We start from the raw sequence: 20,563 nt of genomic DNA, 5'->3' as shown, positions 1-20,563 counted from the left end.
GTGGATGGGTGTGTGCCTTCGAGAACATACCCAAACCAAAAGCCGTGGATGTACCAGAAGATTCATCGTCTGCTGAAGGCACGATCTGCAACATTCAAGACTGGTGATATAGAGCTATACAAAAAGTCCAGCTACAACCTATGAAAGGCTATTTTAAGAGTGATTACCCATTCTAATTAAAGTTAGGGATGGAGTCAGATGCAATTCAGCTCTGGCAGGGTTTGCAGGTCATTACTTCCTACAAGCCAAAACCTAACACTCATGAATGCTGAACACAAAATGCTGGAGGAGCTCATTATCAATGTTCCCTCTAAGCTGTGCACACCCACACACCTTTTGCTACTAGCACACAAAGGAATTTAAACTGTGCACAAAAGGTCATCACCCTCTACCTCGATGACCTGTTAAGTTTATTTCACAATCGTACACAGTCACATTTCCTTTTCCAGTTTCTGATGCAGATGGCTTTGGCAACGTGGAGTTTGCGACACTTTGCTTGCAGATTTTAGAATTGGCTTATATATACTGTTTTTATTGAACTGCTACACCAAAAGCTCATGAGGTCAGGAACGTGCAGTTACGAGAAATATTTATGTACAATACAGAAACTGGTGATACCTGCATGTATTGCTGCGATGCAAAGATAGCTGGAGAACTTGCGAGTGGGAAGAAATGGAGCGATAATTAGAAACTTGACTTTAAAAGTGTCATTTAGCAAGCAAATCATATCTAGATGGTGTGCAAAAGCTCCAGTGAGAAAATCCTTCATTACCCTCTAATGGCCTGCTAAGTATCTTTTGAGAGTGCAGATGAACGAGAGTGAAAATGATCAAACCCAGAGGAGATCAAAGTTCTTATTGACAGTATTTTGCTAGCTGTTGAAATAAATACCTCTATATAAAATTCCGTGCATCCACGTTGTTGTCACTGGGCAAAATATTGCACAGCACAAGATTTTTGTGCACACTGTTCATTACAATTTAGAGAAAACACTGCTCAGCAGGCCAGGTAGCATCTAAGGGAAAGAGGAAACAGCTGACATTTCAGACCAAGACATTGTCTGTTCACTTTTTTCCATAGACGCTGCCTGGCCTGCTGAGTTCCTCCAGCAATATGTGTGTATTTCTTTAATTTCCTGCATCTGCAGATTTTCCCTTGTTCTTGATCACGAGTGGCTGTGATGCTTCACTCTCAGATGAGCTTAGTGCCTTTTATACACGCTCGAAAACTACACCTGTGCAAATCCCTGCAGCATTTGGTGATCCTGTGATCTCTTTCTCGGAGGATGACATCACAACATCTTTCAAGGGGATGAACCCTCGCAAGGCACCAGACCCTGTTGGTGTACCTGGTAGGGCTCTGAAAACCTGTGTCAACCAACTGGCAAGAGTATTCAAATACATCTTCAATCTGTCACTACTGCACAGATTGCAAAAGGACGACGATTAAACTAGTACTCAAGAAGAGCAGGGTGAGCTGCCTCAATGACTATCGCCCAGCTGCACTCGCAACTACTGTGATGAAGTGCTTTGAGAGGTTGGTCATGGCTAGAATGAATTCCTGGTTAAGCAAGGACCTGGATCCACTGCAGTTTGCCTATCGCCATAACATACAGCGGATGCAATCTCACTGGCTCTCCACTCGGCCTTGGATCATTTGGACAGTAACAATGCCTACGCCAGGCTGCTGTTTATTCATTTCAGCTCAGTGTTCAACACAACCATAACCTCAGTTCTAATCAACAAGCTCTAAAACCTGGGCCTCTGTACCTTGTTCTGCAAATGGATCCTTGACATCCTCAATGGGAGACCACAGTCAGTGTTGATCAGAAATAACATCTCTTCGCTGACAGTCAACTCTGGCACACCTCAAGGATGCAAGCTTAGCCCACTGCTCTACTCACTCTATCCAGGACTATGCAGCCAAACACAACTCAAATACCATCTATAAATTTGCCAATGACACAGCTATTGTTGGCAGAATTTCTTTGTGGCGATGAAAGGCTTACAGAGCAGCTGGTTAAGTGGTGTTGCAACGTCAATCTCACACTCAACATCAGCAAGGCCAAGGAATTGATTGTGGTCTTCAGGAAGGGGAAGTTAAAGGAATACACACCAGTCCTCATTGAGGGATCAGCAGTGGTAATGGTGAGCAGTTTCAAGCTCCTGGGTGTCAACATCTCTGAAGATCTTTCTGAGGCCCAACATACTGACGCAATTACAAAGGCGGCATGACAGCAGTGATATTTCATTAGGAGTTCAAGGAGACTTGGTATGCTGCCTGCCCTGCTAAGTTCCTCTAGCATTCTGTGCCTATAGCTCAATTTTTTTGCTTTCTTTTACACTACTTATCTAAGTTTTTAAATATACTTTCATTATGTATTGCAATTTAGGGTGGTGGGGTGGAGATATGTCTCTACTAAAGGATGTGTAAGGCACTCCTTCCCTCCGCTAGCCTGCAGGTCATCCTTGGGCAAGGTGTAGCACCTGCTTAGTCCCCCGATCAGGGTCATGTGAGGCCATGGGAGCAGATGGTAGATGGTCGTATGAGCAGCTGCTGCATATCACAAATTCCTGGTTATGTGACCACTGATGCCAGGCAGACAATCTCTGAAGAGTATTTATAATGACTGGGGTCACCTGTCTTGTAAAGACACTGTCCAGAAGAAGGTAATGGCAAACCACTTCTGTAGAAAAATTTGCCAAGAACAATCATGGTCACAGAAAGACCATCATAGTCCGTATGACATGGCAGATAACAAATGAACGAACAATTGCAATGTCTTGCTGCTACAAACAACATAGTGTCTTGTACAAGTATTCATTCCCCCCAACCCTCTGTTCACATAGATGAGTATTACTGTTATAGTGCCCTGCTGAAGGGTTTTGGCCCAGGGCTTCCTTCTTGCCACTCTTCCGTACATACCCATTTTGTGCAAGGCCTTAGAGATTGTGGAGCCATGAGCTTCAGCTCCAGCTGCAGGCACTGACACCTGCCGCTCACTCAGAGTGACTGCCAGCGTCACAGTGCCATTCTTCTCTGGCAACTAAGTTTAGAGGGGTGGCAGGACCTGGGCAGTGTGGCTGTGGTTTCATATTTCCTTCTACTTTTTTACGATGGACCACACTGAGCTCTAAGGTATGTTCGGTGCCTTTGTGATGGTTTTGTACCCTCCCCCAGAGTTGTGCCTCTCTATTCTCATTTCCCTGTCTTGCCTTGAATGCTCTTTTGTCTTCTTTTTAGTTTGGTCTGTTGATAATACCATTGGACCTTACAGAGAGAATTTCTTATGAACTCATTGAAAATAGGTGATCCTCCAATTTTCTACATCAACAAATTGGGTGAGCTGGTAAGGTAATATACAGTATTGCACTGTGGAAAGTTAGCATTGTAATTACAAAGGGGATGAATACTTCTACAGCCTCACAATTTTGATTTTTAAATTGTTGACAGGTTTTGCAATTTTTCCTTAGATTTGACATGATGCACAATGTTTTGTAGATCAGCTCAAAAAATCCTACTTCAGTGTATTTTAAATTCAGAAAATGAGACAGTAAAATGTGAAAGAAGTTGTGGGGGGCTGAATACTTTTGCAAGGCATATGCCAGTGATCTTAAACCTGATTCTGTCTCTGAGACTTTTATTCAGATATGGCTGTGGTTCAAACAATTGTGATGGATAGCAGATAGATATCTCCTTAGATCTCCTTGTGAAACAGAATAGAAAATAAAAATGCAAATTTTCTTCGTAGTCCAATAACAGAACAAATTAGCCCAAATGATCTGTTCACTGCAGAGGTGGTATGCAATTTTTTAAAATGTCAAATTTCAGTCGAGGACAATAAGGGAGAAAATTTAATACGTTACTGTAACTATTGATGTGGAAGACTACTAGAACAATGAAACAGGACTACTCTCTTATGTTCATACTTTAACCGATGCTCATTTTTCATTTTTTTCATCATTATCCAGCATATTATAAATTTTCAGTTTGTTAAAGCTTAACATGTTAATGGCATAATTAACTTCAACTACACCAAATATAGTAAGTCCAAGCCTTAATAATATTTAATATTAAGATGTAACCTCACCTCTGAACACTTCAGGTGATATATCAGAAAACTGGTTAATTCCATAGATAGCAGAATTGCTTCCACTCGACAAGTTTGAAGAAATAAGGTTCATGCTGTAATGTCTCTGAATGTTCTCCTGAAAAAAAAAATCATTGAAGTCACGTGTCATATTTAAACAGTTTTAACCATTTATTAATAAATTATATTGTATTGTTATTTTATAGTCAGGCTAAACTAGTGATAACTGCAATATGTACTTTAGTCTTTTAATTAACCATAGGACATGTGGCAAGATGAAGGACACGCTAATGCAGGGGTTCCCAGCCCGAGGTCCATCAACCCCTCGGTTAATGGCAGGGGTCCATGGCATAGAAAAGGTTGGGAACCCCTGTGCTAATTCTATAATGTGGAACTTCTGTATTGGTGCCTGCACTTCGGTTAGACTTAACCCTGACCCCATGCTCCATGGAATTCCAAAGCTGGAGCACAACGGGGCTGGTTGAATTTCTCCGCTCTAGAGACGGAAATCTCCCTCAAGGAGTCTTATCAAAAGCAATTGGAAAAAAATGCTGCTGCATGAATGGCAAGCAGGTTTTTAAAATTTTAATTTGCTTGTTATTTGATTGTGTTTAAGCTTTGGTTAGTAATATTTAAGTAATCATTTAAGTTTTAATAATTCTTTTGATATTCAGAATGAGAATCAGGTCTATTATCACCAGCATTTAACAAGAAATTTATTAACTTAGCAGCAGTAGCACAATGCAATACATAATATAGAAGAAAAAAAACACAAAATAAAAGTGAGGTAGTGTCCAAGGGTTCAATGTCCATTTAGGCAACAGGGAAGAAGCTGTTCCTGAATCGCTGAGTGTGTGCCTTCAGGCTCTGTATCTTCTACCCGATGGTAACAGTGAGAAAAGGACATGCCCTGGGTGCTGGAGGTCCTTAATAATGGAAACTGCCTTTCTGAGACACTGCTCCTTGAAGATGTCCTGAGTACTTTGTAGCGTAGTACCCAAGATAGAGCTGACTGAATTTACAACCCTCTGCAGCTTCTTTCAGTCCTGTGTAGTAGCTCCTCCATACCAGACAGTGATGCAGCCTGTCAGAATGCTCTCCATGGTACAACTAGAAGTTTTTTCAGTGTATTTGTTGACATGTCAAATCTCTTCAAATTCCTAATAAAGTATAGCCGCTGTCTTGCCTTCTTTATAACTACATTGATATGTTGGGACCAGGTTAGATCCTCTGAGATTTTGACAGCCAGGAACTTGAAGCTGCTCACTCTCTCCACTTCTGATCCCTCTGTATGGATTGGTACGTGTTCCTTCGTCTTACCTTTCCAGAAGTCCACAATCAGCTCTTTTGTCTTACTGACATTGAGTGCCATTGTTGCTGCGGCACCACTCCACTAATTGGCAAATCTCACTCCTGTATGCCCTCTCATCACCACCTGAGATTCTACCAACAATGGTTGTATCATCAGCAAATTTATAGGTGGTATTTGAGCTATGCCTAGCCACACAGTCAAGTGTATATAGAGAGGAGAGCAGTGGCCTAAGCACACACCCCTGAGGTGCGCCAGTGTTGATCGTCAGCGAGGAGGATATGTTATCACCAATCCGCACAGACTATGGTCTTCTGGTTAGGAAGTTGAGGATCCAATTGCAGAGAGGTACAGAGGCCCAGGTTCTGCAACTTCTCAATCAGGATTGTGGGAATGATGGTAATAAATGCTGAGCTATAGGTGATGAACAGCATCCTGACTTAGGTGTTTGTGTTGTCCAGGTGGTGTAAAGTCATCTGAAGAGTCATTGAGATTGCATTTGCTGTTGACCTAATGTGACAACAGGCAAATTGAAATGGGTCCAGGTCCTTGCCGAGGCAGTTCATTCTAGTTATGACCAACCACACAAAGCATTTCATCACTGTCGATGTGAGTGCTACTGGGTGATAGTCATTAAGGCAGCTCACATTATTCTTCTTAGGCATTGATATAACTGTTATAATTCATATTATTTTTAAATAGTTCTCAAATATTTTTGAACATTTGTGAATTGAAAGGTATTCAGAAACATTGAATCTCAACGTCATCTTTGCCATCCAATGAGTCAAAGAGAGGGGTCTCAACAGCTGTCAAAGCCTCTCTCTGCACATGGCCAGCCAATCACACAGAGAGGTCCTGTGTTTCACCGCATTGCACTGATCTATGCCAACTTGCTGAAGGCTAGCCTCCCAGCAAAAGATCACATCAGAAAGAACAGCCTGGATCAAGGATAGGAAAGCAGTGATCTTGCAAAAGTGGAAGATGACTCTCAAATAAAGGGCCTTTTTGTTTCAGAAAAGGCATGGGTTAAAATATTTTGCTTCAATACCAAAATGATCATGTTTTAATTCTAACCGGCAAGACTTGACAAGGCAGGTATTAAAATAATAATTTAAATTTAATACTTCTGATTTTTATATAGTCCTCAGATGCTTTTCAACAGCTGTGAAGCACTAAAATATTCACATCCAAATTCACTCTTCCAGATGAAGTGTCTGAATTTGGAATTCGGACACGTGCTCATTTCCTTCCACAGACAGACACATATGAGACTGCAGGCACTGGGATACGGAGCAATGAACAAGCCACTGGAAGAATTCAGTAGGCTAAGCAGCATCTGTGGATGGCAAGGATCGCTAACGTTTGAAGTCAACCCCCAACCTCCCCCTCGCCCCCACTCACTACCCTCACAGTCCTAATGCAGGATCTTGCTCGAAAACTTCAATTTCTTCCCTGCAAAATGATGCAGGGTACCTCCAGCGACCCATTTCTTGATTCATTTTCATCATCAGGTTTGAGAGTTGTATATTTCCAAAACTTATTTATACTAATTTTAATCTCACATACAAGGAATATGAATGAACTCAAAATTCTACACGTAGCACTTCAAGCATTACACACTAAAATGTAGACAATGTAGCATGCTTCAGTAGGAGAGAGTTACATAAATTAAGCGACAAATGATTGGTTTAATCAAGAATTTTACTAGGTATATACATTGGGTTCTGTTTAATTGGCCATCAGTTAATTGCATATGTGTGGCAACCCAATTACTAGCTCACTCGAACTGGCTGACAATTAGCCAGAGCCAGAGACAAAGGGAGATAGCCTCAAGGGGTTTCAGTTACGTGCCTCTTGAAGTATCGAGTGGGGGAGACAGGCTTTAAAGCAAGACTGTGTTTTTGAAATAAACTGATTCTGTGGCTGCAGTTTATCGACTCCGTGTCGTAATTTCAGCGCTGCGTGTAGCACCCTGCTACAATTGGTGACCCTGACGGTCCAAACGTTTTTTTGGACCGGAGATGGCAGACGCTGCGTTTATTAACGCGGTTTCCTTGAAGCTGCCAAGCTTCTGGACGCTACAACCTCACCTATGGTTTCAGCAAGCAGAAGCCCAATTCCATGTTCGGCAAATAACCTCAGAGGACACCCGTTACTACTACGTGGTGAGCTCCCTCGACCAGGACACAGCGGCCCAGGTCGCGGAGTTCGTACAGTCTCCCCCGGCGGACGGCAAGTACACGGAATTCAAAGCCCTGCTCATAGCGACTTTCGGGCTCTCCCGCCGCGAGCGAGCTGCCCGTTTACTGCACCTGGATGGCTTGGGAGACAGGCCTCCATCAGCTTTAATGAATGAGATGTTGTCTCTGGCCGACGGACACACACCCTGCCTCATGTTTGAGCAGGCATTCCTGGAGCAGCTGCCCGAGGACATACGCCTGCTGCTGTCCGACGTGGATTTCAGCGACCCCCGGAAGTTGGCAGCCCGGGTGGACTTGCTGTGGAACGCCAAGAAGGAGAGTGGGGCGTCCGTCGCACAGATCACCCAGCCACGCTCCCAGCAGCAAACCAGTCCAGGCCCGGCCGCAGTGCTCGCCAACCCCAGAGGCCGGGGTGCGGAGCCCAACGAGCAATGGTGTTTCTACCACCAGCGGTGGGGCGCAGAAGCCCGCCGTTGTCGCCCGCCCTGCCAGTTCCCGGGAAACGCCAGGGCCAGCCGTCGCTGATGGCTACGACGGCTGGCCATCGGGATAGCCTCCTGTATGTCTGGGACAAACAGTCGGGACGCCGGTTTTTGGTCGACACCGGTACCGAGATCAGCGTCTTCCCTCCGACGAGTTACGACACCCGCAGCAGGGCGCCGGGTCCCCCCCACGGGCCGCGAACGGCAGCACTATAAGGACTTATGGCACCCGTCCGGTGCAGCTACGGTTCGACTCCTGCAAGTTTACGTGGGACTTCACACTGGCCGCCGTAGCCCAACCGCTTCTGGGTGCGGATTTCTTGCGGGCTCACAGCCTACTGGTCGACCTGCCCAGGAAGAGACTGGTTCACGCCGAGACCTTTCAGACATTCCCCCTGGGTGCAGCCCGGTTGCCAGCCCCTCACCTCGGCTCCATCACGCTGTCCGGCAACGACTTCACCAGAGTCCTGGCAGATTTCCCATCGGTTCTGGCACCACAGTTCACGGCAGCCATGCCCCGACATGGCGTACAGCACCACATCCTGACCCAGGGACCACCCCTCCATGCCCGCGCTCGGCGGCTTCCCCCGGACAAGCTCCGACTGGCGAAGGAGGAGTTCAAGCGGATGGAGGAATTGGGGATCATTCGGCAGTCCGACAGCCCATGGGCCTCTCCCCTGCACATGGTGCCCAAGGCGACAGGGAGCTGGAGACCATGCGGTGACTACCGCAGGCTGAACGAGGCTACAACACCAGACCGCTACCCTGTGCCGCACATTCAGGACTTTGCAGCAAACCTGCACGGCACGCGGATCTTCTCCAAGGTAGACCTCATCCGCGGATACCATCAAATCCCGATGCATCCGGACGACGTCCCCAAAACGGCTCTCATCACCCCGTTTGGCCTGAAGAATGCCGCACAGACGTTCCAGCGGTTGATGGACGCGGTGGGACGCGACCTGGACTTCGCATTCATCTATTTGGATGACATCCTCATAGCCAGCAGCAGTCGTCAGGAGCATCTCCCACCTCCGACAACTCTTTGCCCGGCTGAGTGACTACGGTCTAACGATCAACCTGGCCAAATGCCAGTTCGGGCTCGACACCATTGACTTCCTGGGTCACAGGATTACCACAGATAGGGCAACCCCTCTGCCCGCTAAGGTAGATGCGGTCCGCCATTTCCCCCGACCCACCACGATCAAAGGCCTCCAGGAATTAGTAGGTATGGTCAATTTCTACCACCGCTTCCTCCCTTCAGCTGCCCGGATCATGCGCCCCCTGTTCGCCTTGCTGTCCGATCCGGGCAAGGACATTACCTGGGACGAGGTGTCCGCCGCCGCTTTCATTCAAACGAAGGATGCCTTGGCGAATGCCACGATGCTAGTGCACCCCAGAATGGACGTCCCTACCGCCCTCACGGTGGACGCATCTAACACGGCAGTCGGTGGGGTACTGGAGCAGCTCATCGCGGGCCGCTGGCAACCTCTGGCGTTTTTCAGCAAACACCTGCGGCCACCTGAGCTCAAATACAGTGCTTTCGAACGGGAGCTGTTGGTGTTATACCTGGCAATCCGGCATTTCAGGTACTTCTTAGAAGGTAGGCCCTTCACCACGTTCACGGACCACAAACCGCTTACCTTTACATTCACAAAGGTGTTCGATCCCTGGTCGTCCCGCCAGCAGCGCCATCTGTCCTACATCTCTGAATACACGACGGACGTCCGGCATGTCTCGGGTAAGGACAATGTCGTGGTGGATGCACTCTCTCGCCCTAACATTCACGCCCTTTCCCAAGGGGTAGACTTTGAGGCACTGGCTGAGGCACAGCTGGCAGATGAGGAGATCCCGTGTTACAGAACCGCAGTCTCCGGTTTGCAGCTCCAGGACCTCCCCGTAGGCCCAGGTGAGAGGACCCTACTCTGTGACGTCACCACTGGCCAGCCCCGTCCCATCGTCCCGGCACCTTGGCGACGACGTGTGTTCGACTCCATTCATAACTTGGCCCACCCCTCCATCCGCACTACCGTCCGGATGGTCTCCAGCAGGTTCGTTTGGCACGGACTCTGCAAGCAGGTCCGTGACTGGGCCAGAACGTGCATGCACTGCCAGACGGCCAAGGTGCAGCGACACACCAAAGCCCTGCCGCAGCAGTTCCACCCCACCCACCGGCGTTTCGACCACATTCATGTGGATATCGTGGGCTCCCTGCCAGTGTCGCGCGGGGCGCGGCACCTCCTCACTATTGTGGACCGGTTCACAAGATGGCCAGAGGCGGTCCTGCTCACCGACACCACCTCCGAATCTTGCGCCCGGGCGCTGATCGCCACCTGGGTGTCCCGCTTTGGTGTACCGGCCCACATTACCTCTGACAGAGGCGCCCAGTTCACCTCCAGCCTCTGGTCAGCGATGGCCAACTTGTTGGGGACTCAGCTGCACCACACCACTGCCTACCACCCACAGTCGAACGGACTGGTAGAGCGTTTCCACCGGCACCTGAAGTCGGCTTTCATGGCGCGCCTGCGAGGAGCTAACTGGGCGGATGAGCTTCCCTGGGTCCTACTCAGCGTCCGCACGGCGCCCAAAGACGATCTGCACGCTTCGTCGGCCGAATTGGTGTACGGTGCGCCCCTGGTCGTTCCCGGGGAGTTCATACCAGCCCCAAGGGGGCGAGAGGAAGAACCCACAGCGGTCCTGGGCAGACTACGCGAGAGACTCGGTGCCCTGGCCCCCATACCCACTTCGCAGCATACCGACCTGCGTACCCAAAGATCTGCAGAACTGTAAGTTTGTGTTTGTACGCCGGGGCGGGCATCGGCCACCGCTGCAACGGCCCTACGAGGGGCCGTTTACGGTGATCAGAAACGACGGGTCCACGTTCGTGCTGGACATTGGGGGGAGAGAGGAGGTTTTCACGGTGGACCGACTCAAACCGGCCCATGTGGACTTGGCGCAACCGGTCGAGTTTCCGGCACCGAGGCGCAGAGGCCGACCTCTCAAACAGGGCCCGGCCCAGACTGTGGACATTGGGGGGTGTACCGCTGGTTCTGGGGGGGGGGGGGGGGGGTTATGTGGCGACCCAATTACTAGCTCACTCGAACTGGCTGACAATTAGCCAGAGCCAGAGACAAAGGGAGATAGCCTCAAGGGGTTTCAGTTACGTGCCTCTCGAAGTATCGAGTGAGGGAGACAGGCTTTAAAGCAAGACTGTGTTTTTGAAATAAACTGATTCTGTGGCTGCAGTTTATCGACTCCGTGTCGTAATTTCAGCGCTGCGCGTAGCACCCCGCTACATATGCTTATTTGAGACAACTCTTAAAGTACAAAAACTAATCGAGAAAATAGCTAGGACTCCCTTCGTTTATTTGGGACATTATGTTGCTTAATTAACTGTTGCCGAACAATAACTAGCGTCAGTTGCATGCACTTACATGGCCGTTAGACACTACACGTGCTTAGAGAGAACATTTTTTAAGTAGCGACAGTTCCGTGTATTTGTGTTAAAATAGCAGTGATTTTTGGCACTGAGAGTTGGCGAGAAATAAGAAGTAAGACAATTCAGAACTACATTGCTCACTGCAGTTTCAAACGTTTAGGCATGGAAATGCTAGAAACAGCCAGGAGTGAAAATTAAACTATTACACTACTTCAACAAGTTAGGAACGACGAAAAATTTGAAGTTATCAATAACTATCCAATGAAAATGAAGATCTGGAAGATACAATCATTGAAAGCGTTGAATGAAGGTAATCCATTATCTGCACTATGTGTCTGCACTGATTTTGTTCATTTACAATCAAAAGAACACAACATACACTGAATGCATTCCTCTGTCGACAACTATATTAAGAACTTTACTCCCTCCAAAGCAGAGCCATTAACGTGCAATGGAGAGGAGCCGACCTGTGCCTTCCTGAAGTACACAATCATTTCTTTTGTCTTGTCCACTTTGACACACAGACTGTTCCTCTCACACCAGTTGACAACCTCCTTGCTGTATGCTGACTCATCATTGTTGCCGATGAGGCAGACCATTACAGTGTCGTCAGAGAAATTGTTGATGCGATTTGAGCTGAATCTGGCAGTGCAGTCGCTTGCCAGCAGCATGAACAGCAAACACAAAGTACACTGCAGATGCTGGGGTCAAAGGAACACATACAGCAAGCTGGAGGAACTCAGCAGGTTGGGCAGCATCCGTGGAAACGAGCAGTCAACGTTTTCGGCCAAGACCCTTCGTCAGGACTGAAGAGGGAGGGGGCAGGGGCCCTATAAGCAAGGTGGGGGTAGGATGGTAAGTTCCCTTTGTCCTCACCTACCACCCCACCAGCCTCCGGATCCAGCACATTATCCTCCGAAACTTTCGCCACCTTCAACAGGACCCCACCACTACGCACATCTTTCCCTCTCTACCCCTCTCCGCAGGGATCGCTCCCTCCACGACTGCCTGGTCCACACGTCCCTCCCCACAGATCTCCCACCTGGCACTTATCCCTGCAAGAGTAAGTGCTACACCTGTCCCTCCATCTCCTCTCTTACCACCATTCAGGGCCCAAACAGTCCTTCCAGGTGAGGCAACACTTCACTTGTGAGTCTGTTGGGGTCATCTATTGCATCCGGTGCTCCCAGTGCGGCCTCCTCTACATCGGCGAAACCCGACGCAGATTGGGGGACATCTTCGTTGAGCACCTCCGCTCCGTCCGCCACAACAGACAGGATCTCCCAGTTACCACCCACTTCAACTCTGCTTCACATTCCCATTCGGATATGTCCATACATGGCCTCCTCTACTGCCATGATGAGGCCAAACTCAGGTTGGAGGAGCAACACCTCATATACCGTCTGGGTAGTCTCCAGCCCCTTGGTGTGAACACTGAATTCTCCAACTTCTGGTAATTCCCTCCCTCTCCCTTCCCCCATCTCAGTTTCACTCTGTCTCCTCCTCCAGCTGCCTATCACCTCCTTCATGGTTCTGCCGCCTTCTACTACCCATAGTGCTTTCCCCTTACATTCCTTCTTCATCTTTCCTGCCTATCCCCTCCCCCAACCCTTGATCTTTTCCCTTACTGGTTTTTAACTTGACACCCACCAGCCTTCTCCTTCCCACACTCCCCCATCTTCTTTATAGGGCCCCTGCCCCCTCCCTCTTCAGTCCTGATGAAGGGTCTTGGCCCAAAACGTTGACTGCTCGTTTCCACGGATGCTGCCCAACCAGCATGAACAGCAATGGGCTGAGCACAGAGCCCAGGGGCTCAACGTGATGGGAGCTTGATAAGTTGCTGCCAACTTGGACTAACTGGGATCTTTCTGGGAAGACCAAGATTCAGTTACAGAGAGGGGTGCTCAGTCCCAACGAGGACCCACCAGCCTCTGAGGGATGATCATGTTGAACACCAAGCTGAAATTGAGTAACAGCATCCTGGCATAGGGGGCATTGTTTCCTAGGTGAGACAGGACGGAGTGCAGAGATATGCTCTGGCTTCATCAGTGCACTGTTTGAATGGCAGGTGAACTGCAAAGGGCAAGAGATCACTTCAGAAGGAAATCAAGAGGGAGAAAAAAAGGCAATGATGTTCCTCTAGCAGACAAGGTGAAGGAGAGTACCAAGGCCTTCTTTAGATATATTAAGAGCAAAAGGATAGCAGGGAACCACATTGGCCCTCATGAAGATCAGTGTGGTCATCTATAAACAGAAATGGAAGAGATAGGGAGGGAGATCTTAAATGTATTTTTTGCGTCTGTATTTAACCCGGAGATTGACACAGAGTCTACAGATGTGAGGCAGTGCAGCAGGAAGGTCAAAGACTCTATACCGATTACAATTACAGAGGAGATGTTTGCTGCCTTGAGGCAAATCCCCAGGGCCTGACAGGTGTTCCCTTGGACCTTGTGGGAAGCCAGTACAAAATATGCAGGGACCCAAGCAGAGGTATTTAAAATGTCCTTAGCCCCGGGTGAGGTGCCAGAAGATTGGAGGATAGCTAATGTTGTTCCGCTGTTTAAGAAAGGCTCTAAGAATAAACTAGGAAGTTATAGGCTGCCAAGCCTGAAGTCAGTAGTGGGTAAGTTATAGAACATTACAGGCCCTTCGGCCCACAAAGTTGTGCCAACCATGTAACCTACTCTAGAGACTGTCCAGAATTTCCCAAGTGCATAGCCCTCTATTTTTCTATGCTCCACGTACCCATCTAAGAGTCTGTTAAATATTGTAGCCGCTTCCACTGCAGCCGCCGGTAGTGCAGTTAAAAACATAGAAAACCTACAGCACAATACAGGCCTTTCAGCTCACAAAGCTGAGCCGAACATGTCCTTACCTTAGAACTACCTAGGCTTACCCATAGCCCTCTGTTTTTCTAAGCTCTATGTATCCATCCAGGAGTCTCTTAAAAGACCCTATTGTTTCCGTCTCCACCACCAGCAGCCTATTCCATGCACTCACCACTCTGCATAAAAAATCATCCCCTCTGTACCTACTTCCAAGCACCTTAAAACTATGCCCCCTCATGTTAGCCTTTTCAGACCTGGTAAAAAGCCTCTGACTATCCACACAATCAATGCCCCTCATCATCTTATACACCTCTATCTGGTCACCTCTGATCTTCCATCACTCCAAAGAGTAAAGGCCAAGTACACTCAACCTACTCTCATAAAGTATGCCCTCCAATCCAGGCAACATCCTTGTAAATGTCCTCTGTACTCTCTCTATAGTATCCACACCCTTCCTGTAGTGTGGTGACCAGAACTGAACACAGTACTCCAAGTGGAGTCTGACCAAGGTCTTACATAGCTGTAATATTACCTCACGACTCTTGAACTCAATCCCATGGTTGAAGAATGCTAGCACATCGTACACCTTCTTAACAACACCGTCAACCTGCATGGTAGCTTTGAGTGTCCTATCAACACGAACCCCAGGATCTCTCAGATCCTCCACACTGCCAAGAGTCTTACCATTTGTATTATATTGTATCTTCAAATTGGACCTATCAAAATGAACCACTTCGCACTTATTTGGGTTGAAGTCCATCTGCTACTTCTCAGCCCAGATCTGCATCCTACTAATGTCCCACTGTAACCTCTGACAACCCTCCAGACTATCCACAACACCACCAACCTTTGTGTCATCAGCAAACTTACTAACCCACCTTTCTATTTCTTCATCCAGGTCATTTATAAAAATCACAAAGAGGAGGGTTCCCAGAACAGATCCCTGTGGAACACCACTGGTCAGAATATGAACCATCTACCACCACCCTTTGCCTTCTGTGGGCAAGCAAATTTTGGATCCACAAAGTAAGGTCTCTTTGGATCCCATGCCTCCTTACTTTCTGAAGGAGCCTTGCATGGGGAACATTGTCAAATGATTTACTGAAATCCATAGAAACTACATCCACTGCTCTACCCTCATCAATGTGTTTTGTTACATCCTCAAAGAATTAAATCAGGCTCATAAGTCACAACCTGCCCTTGACAAAGCCATGCTGACTATCCCTAATCAGACTACGTCTCTCCAAATGCTCATAAGTCCTGCCTCTCAGGATCTTCTCCAACAAATTGCCTACCACTGCAGTCAGACTCACTGGTCTAGTTTCCTGGGTTATCCCTATTTTCTTTCTTGAACAAGGGAACAACATTTGCAATCCCCAATGTCCGGTACTTCTCCCGTCCCTATTGATGACGCAAAGATCATCACAAGAGGCTCAGCAATCTTCTCCTTCGCTTCTGATCCGGTCCTGGTGACTTATCTAACTTAATGCTTTTCAAAAGCTCCAGCACATCCTCTTTCTTAATGTTTACATGCTCAAGCATTTCAGTCTGTTGTAAGTCATCCTTAGAATTCCAAGGTCTTTTCCCCTGGTGAATACTGAAGCAAAGTATTCATTAAGTACCTCAGCTACTTCCTCCGACTCCACGCACACGTTTCCATGATTGCACCTGATTGGTCCTATTCTCACATACTTGCAGAATGCCTTGGGGTTTTCCTTAATCCTGCTCGCTAAGGCCTTTTCATGGCCCCTTCTGGCTCTCCAAATTCCATTTTTAAGGTTGCAAGGTTCCTAGCAACCTTGTAATTTTCTAGAGTTCTAACAGTACCTTTCGTAAGCTTTTCTTTTCTTCTTAACTAGGTTTTTTACATCCTTTGTACACCATAGTTCTTTAACCCTACCATCCCTTCTCTGCTTCAATGGAATATACCCATACTGAACTCCATGCAAATGTTCCCTGAATATTTGCCACATTTCTGCCGTGCATTTCCCTGAGAACATCTGATCCCTATTTATGCTCCCAAGTTCCTGCCTAATAGCATCACATTTTCCCCCTACCCCAATTAAATGTTTTCCCGAATTGTCTGCTCCTATCCCTCTCCAATGCTATGGTAACGGAGGTAGAGTTGCAATCATTGTCTCCAAAATGCTCCCCCACTGAGAGATCTGACACCTGACCAGATTCATTTCCCAATATCAGATCAAGTACAGCCTCTCTAGTTGGCTTATCTACATATTGCATCACAAAACCTTCCTGAACACACCTAACAAACTCCACCCCATCTAATCCCCTTGTGCTAAGGAGAAGCCAATCAATATTAGGAAAATTAAAATCTCCTATCACAATAACACTATTATTATTGCACTGTTCAAGAGTCTGCCTCCCTATCTGCTCCTCGATATCCCTATTACTATTGGGGGGGGGGGTCTATAAAAACACCCAATAGAATTATTGCCCCTTTCCTGTTTCTGACTTCTACCCACACTGACTCAGTAGACTAACCCTCCATGTCTTCCTCTTTTTCTGCAGCTGTGACACTATCCCTAATTAGCAATGCCATGCCCCCACCTCTTTTGCCTCCCTCTCTGTTCTTTTTGAAACACCTAAAGCCTGGCACATTCAGGAACCATTCCTGCTCCAAGTCTCTGTAATGGCCATAACGTCACAGTTTCGCGTAGTGATCCACGCTCTAAGTTCATCCACCCTGTTTATGATACTCCTTACATTGAAACAGGCACATCTCAAACCACCAGCCTGAGTGCATCTTTGCTCTAACATCTGCCTACCCTTCCTCACAAACTCCTTCCAAGCTGTCTCAACTTGTGCTCCAGCCTTCCCATCCTCTGCCTCTTCACTTCTTTGGTTCCCACCCCCCCAGCAAATCTTGTTTAAACCCTCCCAAACAGAATTAGCAAACCTCCCCACCAGGATATTGGTCCCCCTCGGATTCAAGTACAACCTGTCCTTTTCGTACAGGTCACACCTGCCCCAGAAGTGGTCCCAATGATCCAAAAATCTGAATCCCTGTCCCCTGCTCCAATCCTTCAACCACACATTTATCCTCCACCTTATTCTATTCCTATACTCACTGTCACATGGCACAGGCAGCAATCCCAAGATTACTACCTTTGAGTTCCTGCTTCTCAGCTTCCTTCCTAATTCCCTGTATTCTGCTTTCAGGACTGCCACCCTCCTACTACCTATGTCGTTGGTACCAATATGTACCGTGATCTCTGGCTGCTCACCCTCCCATTTCAGGATATGGTGGTTGCGCTCAGAAACATCATGAACCCTGGCACCTGGGAGGCAAACTACCATCCGTCTTTCCTTTCTGTGTCCACAGAATCACCTGTCTGACCCCCTATCGAGTTCCCTATCACTGCTGTCCTCCTCTTCCTTTTCCTACCCTTCTGAGCCACAGAGCCAGACTCAGTGCCAGAGGCACCACCACTGTTGCTTCCCCCAAGTAGACCTCCCCCAACAGCACTCAAAATGGAGTACTTATTGTTAAGGGGGCAGCCACAGGGGTGCTCTCCACTACCTGATGCCCCTCTTTCCCTCTCCTGACAGTCACCCATTTATCTGTCTCCTGTGGCCCTGGGGTGACTACCTGCCTGTAGCTCCAATGTATCCCCTCCTTACTCTCCCTAACAAGCCAAAGGTCATCGAGCTGCAGCAGTATTTCCCTAACTCGGTCTCTAAGGAGCTGCAACTCAAAGCACCTGGTGCATCAGGGAGGCTGGAAGTCTCCCGGACATCCACATCTGACACCCAGAACAGAAAACTGGCCTCACAGTCATGCCCACTATTCTAATGCGCCAAGCCCCGGAAATGCTCCTTTTTCAAACTTTTCTCCCCAACCTGTGTGAAGTTCTCTCTCTCTTCGATTGGTCCGCCAAAATTATTGATGATATTCTAAGTGACAAATATATAAGTATTTGGATGGACAGGGATCGTCACCATGGCTCTGCTCGTGGTAGGTCATATCTAACCAACCTAACAGAGTTTTTTGAGTAAGTTACCAGGAAAGCTAATGAAGGAAAGGCAGTGGATATTATCTACATGGACTTTAACGAGGTCCCGCTCAGGAAGTAGGTCAAGAAGGTTCGGCATTCAGGATGAGGTAGTAAAATGGATTAGACATCACGGGAGAAGCCAGAGAGTGGTAGTACATAGTTACCTCTCTGACTGAAGGCCTGTGACTAACCGTGTGCCGCAGGGATCTGCGTCCGTTGTTGCTTGTCACCTATATCAACGATCAGGATGATAACATGATAAACTAGATCAGCAAATTTGCCTTCGACACCAAGGTGGAGTTCAATCTGGACTCATCAGAATCATGGAAACCTACAGCACAGAAACAGGCCTTTTGGCCCATCTAGACCGTGCTGAACTATTACGCTGCCTGGTCCTATTGACCTGCACCCGGACCACAGCCTCCATACCCCTCCCATCCATACAACCAGCCAGACTTCTCTTAAATGTAGAAATCAAACTCACATCTCCCACTTCTGCTGGCAGCTCATTCCACACTCTCATGACCCTCTGAGCAGAGGTTCTCCCTCATGCTCCCCCAAATATTTCACCTTTCACTTTTAACCCATGACCGGACCTCCAGTACCACCCAACCTCAGAGGGGAAAAAAAGCCTGCTTACATTCACCCAATCTATACCCCTCATAATTTTGTATACCACTATCAATTTGTTATTTTGCAGCAGCAGTACAATGTAAGGAATAAACATTGTTCTAAATTACAAAAACAAAATGCAGAAGAGGAATAGTGAAATACTGTTCAAGGACCATTGTGAAATCCGACGGCAAAGGGGAAGAAGTTGTTCTTAAAACACTGTGGGCCCCAAGGTGGCAACTATCTCTATGAACATTAAGTCAAGCTAAGTGTAGATGCTGGAACTCTGAAATAAAAACAGAAGAATTCTGGAAATACTCAGCAGGTCAAGCAGAGTTGTGGGTTCTTGCTGAAAATTTCAGTCCCAAGATGGCTCGCCAGACAAAGAGGAATAGATTTACCACTGGTGAAAATGCTTCTCTATCGCTTTCAGCAAGTTGCCATGGCTTCTGAACTGTCTTGCGCTTTGCAGGCAGACATTTCCGTGCATGCGCACTGCAAGAACTGATTGAGGAAAGGAATAAAGGATAACATAAGAGCATGTGATTTGCAAAGGCTTTTCCGCGGACCTCGCAATGAAAATTGAAGTCAAATCATTTTGAGAGTTTCTACCCTTTTGCATTATATAAACACCGCACTATAAAACTAAACCATTAATCACGTACATTTCAAAGTTTAATTTTCGCTGCCAACTTTGCACGTTACTGAGAGCCTCATGTTAAAACAAATACAGTTAAATCAGGAACATCTCAGTAGAAATTTGTAATCCACCTTCCCCCCATCCCTTTAGTCAAACGCTCCCCGGTCATGCAGAATTCGCACTCGGGTCTGATCGTGGGCTGTGCAGGAACCAGGGGCGACGCCGTACGGTACCTGGAAGACTCGGTATGTTTGAAGGAACCGGGGGCTCCCCAGCGCATAGCTCCGGCCGTACTTGGTAACAAACTGTAGGAAAAGCTTCTCGGGAGCGGCGGTGGCGTTCCGGCTTTCGAGTTCCGGCTGCTGGGCACTGCAGCGCCCGGGCTGAAGGAGCTGCGCGCCGGAAAGACACAGGAGCAGGATCGCCCCAGACATTCTGCACGACGGGAGAAACCCGAGTACAGTGGCCCCCCCCCCCCCCCCCCCCGCCTGATTCGGCTCCAAGTCCGGGCTGTCAGCTGATCCGCTGTTTTCGCTTTCACTTTACCCATTCCCCTTGGGGAGCCCGAGGTATACAACTAAGCGTTAAAGCCGCATCCCAGATTCATTGCTTGATGAATATTCCAGTTAAAAGCAAGAGCAGTACGGATGGAGAGAGCCAGCATTGGATAAGTAAAGAAATAAGACATCAAACTACATGGATACAAAGTCGCAAAGAGTAGTGGGAAGCTGCGAAAACTGGAAAACTTTAAAAGCAATGCGGAAGATTGTAACATCGGAATCGCGAGTTGCTGGTTTCCGCACTGATTGGTGCAAGAGCGACTTCCCTCTCCCTTGACAGGGGGAAGGGGATTCACATTCACTGGCCTCTGGGCAGGTCCCAGTGCACTGGAAGATAGTGAATGCCACACCACTGGTTTAAAAAGAGTACAGATAAAAGGCCAGTTGGC

At 47.6% G+C, this 20,563-nt stretch overlaps 1 protein-coding gene across 2 annotated transcripts in view; it reads right to left on the bottom strand.

Annotated features, from left to right (window-relative positions):
- Positions 1-20,082, bottom strand: part of LOC140726523 (cathepsin O-like) — a 39,534-nt gene extending 19,452 nt beyond the window's left edge. For both annotated transcript variants that reach the window (XM_073043029.1, XM_073043030.1), the window contains exons 1-2: positions 19,848-20,082; positions 4,091-4,208 (exon numbers count right to left, since the gene is read on the bottom strand). In XM_073043029.1, coding sequence (XP_072899130.1) covers positions 4,091-4,208; positions 19,848-20,048 — 319 coding nt within the window. In that variant the 5' untranslated portion in view covers positions 20,049-20,082. The remainder of the gene's footprint in view (positions 1-4,090; positions 4,209-19,847) is intronic.
- Positions 20,083-20,563: the final 481 nt, after the last annotated feature.

The sequence above is a fragment of the Hemitrygon akajei genome, chromosome 4 (assembly GCF_048418815.1).
Source record: "Hemitrygon akajei chromosome 4, sHemAka1.3, whole genome shotgun sequence".
NCBI classification, from domain to species: domain Eukaryota; kingdom Metazoa; phylum Chordata; class Chondrichthyes; order Myliobatiformes; family Dasyatidae; genus Hemitrygon; species Hemitrygon akajei.
This window is presented reverse-complemented; position numbering and strand designations above follow the sequence as displayed.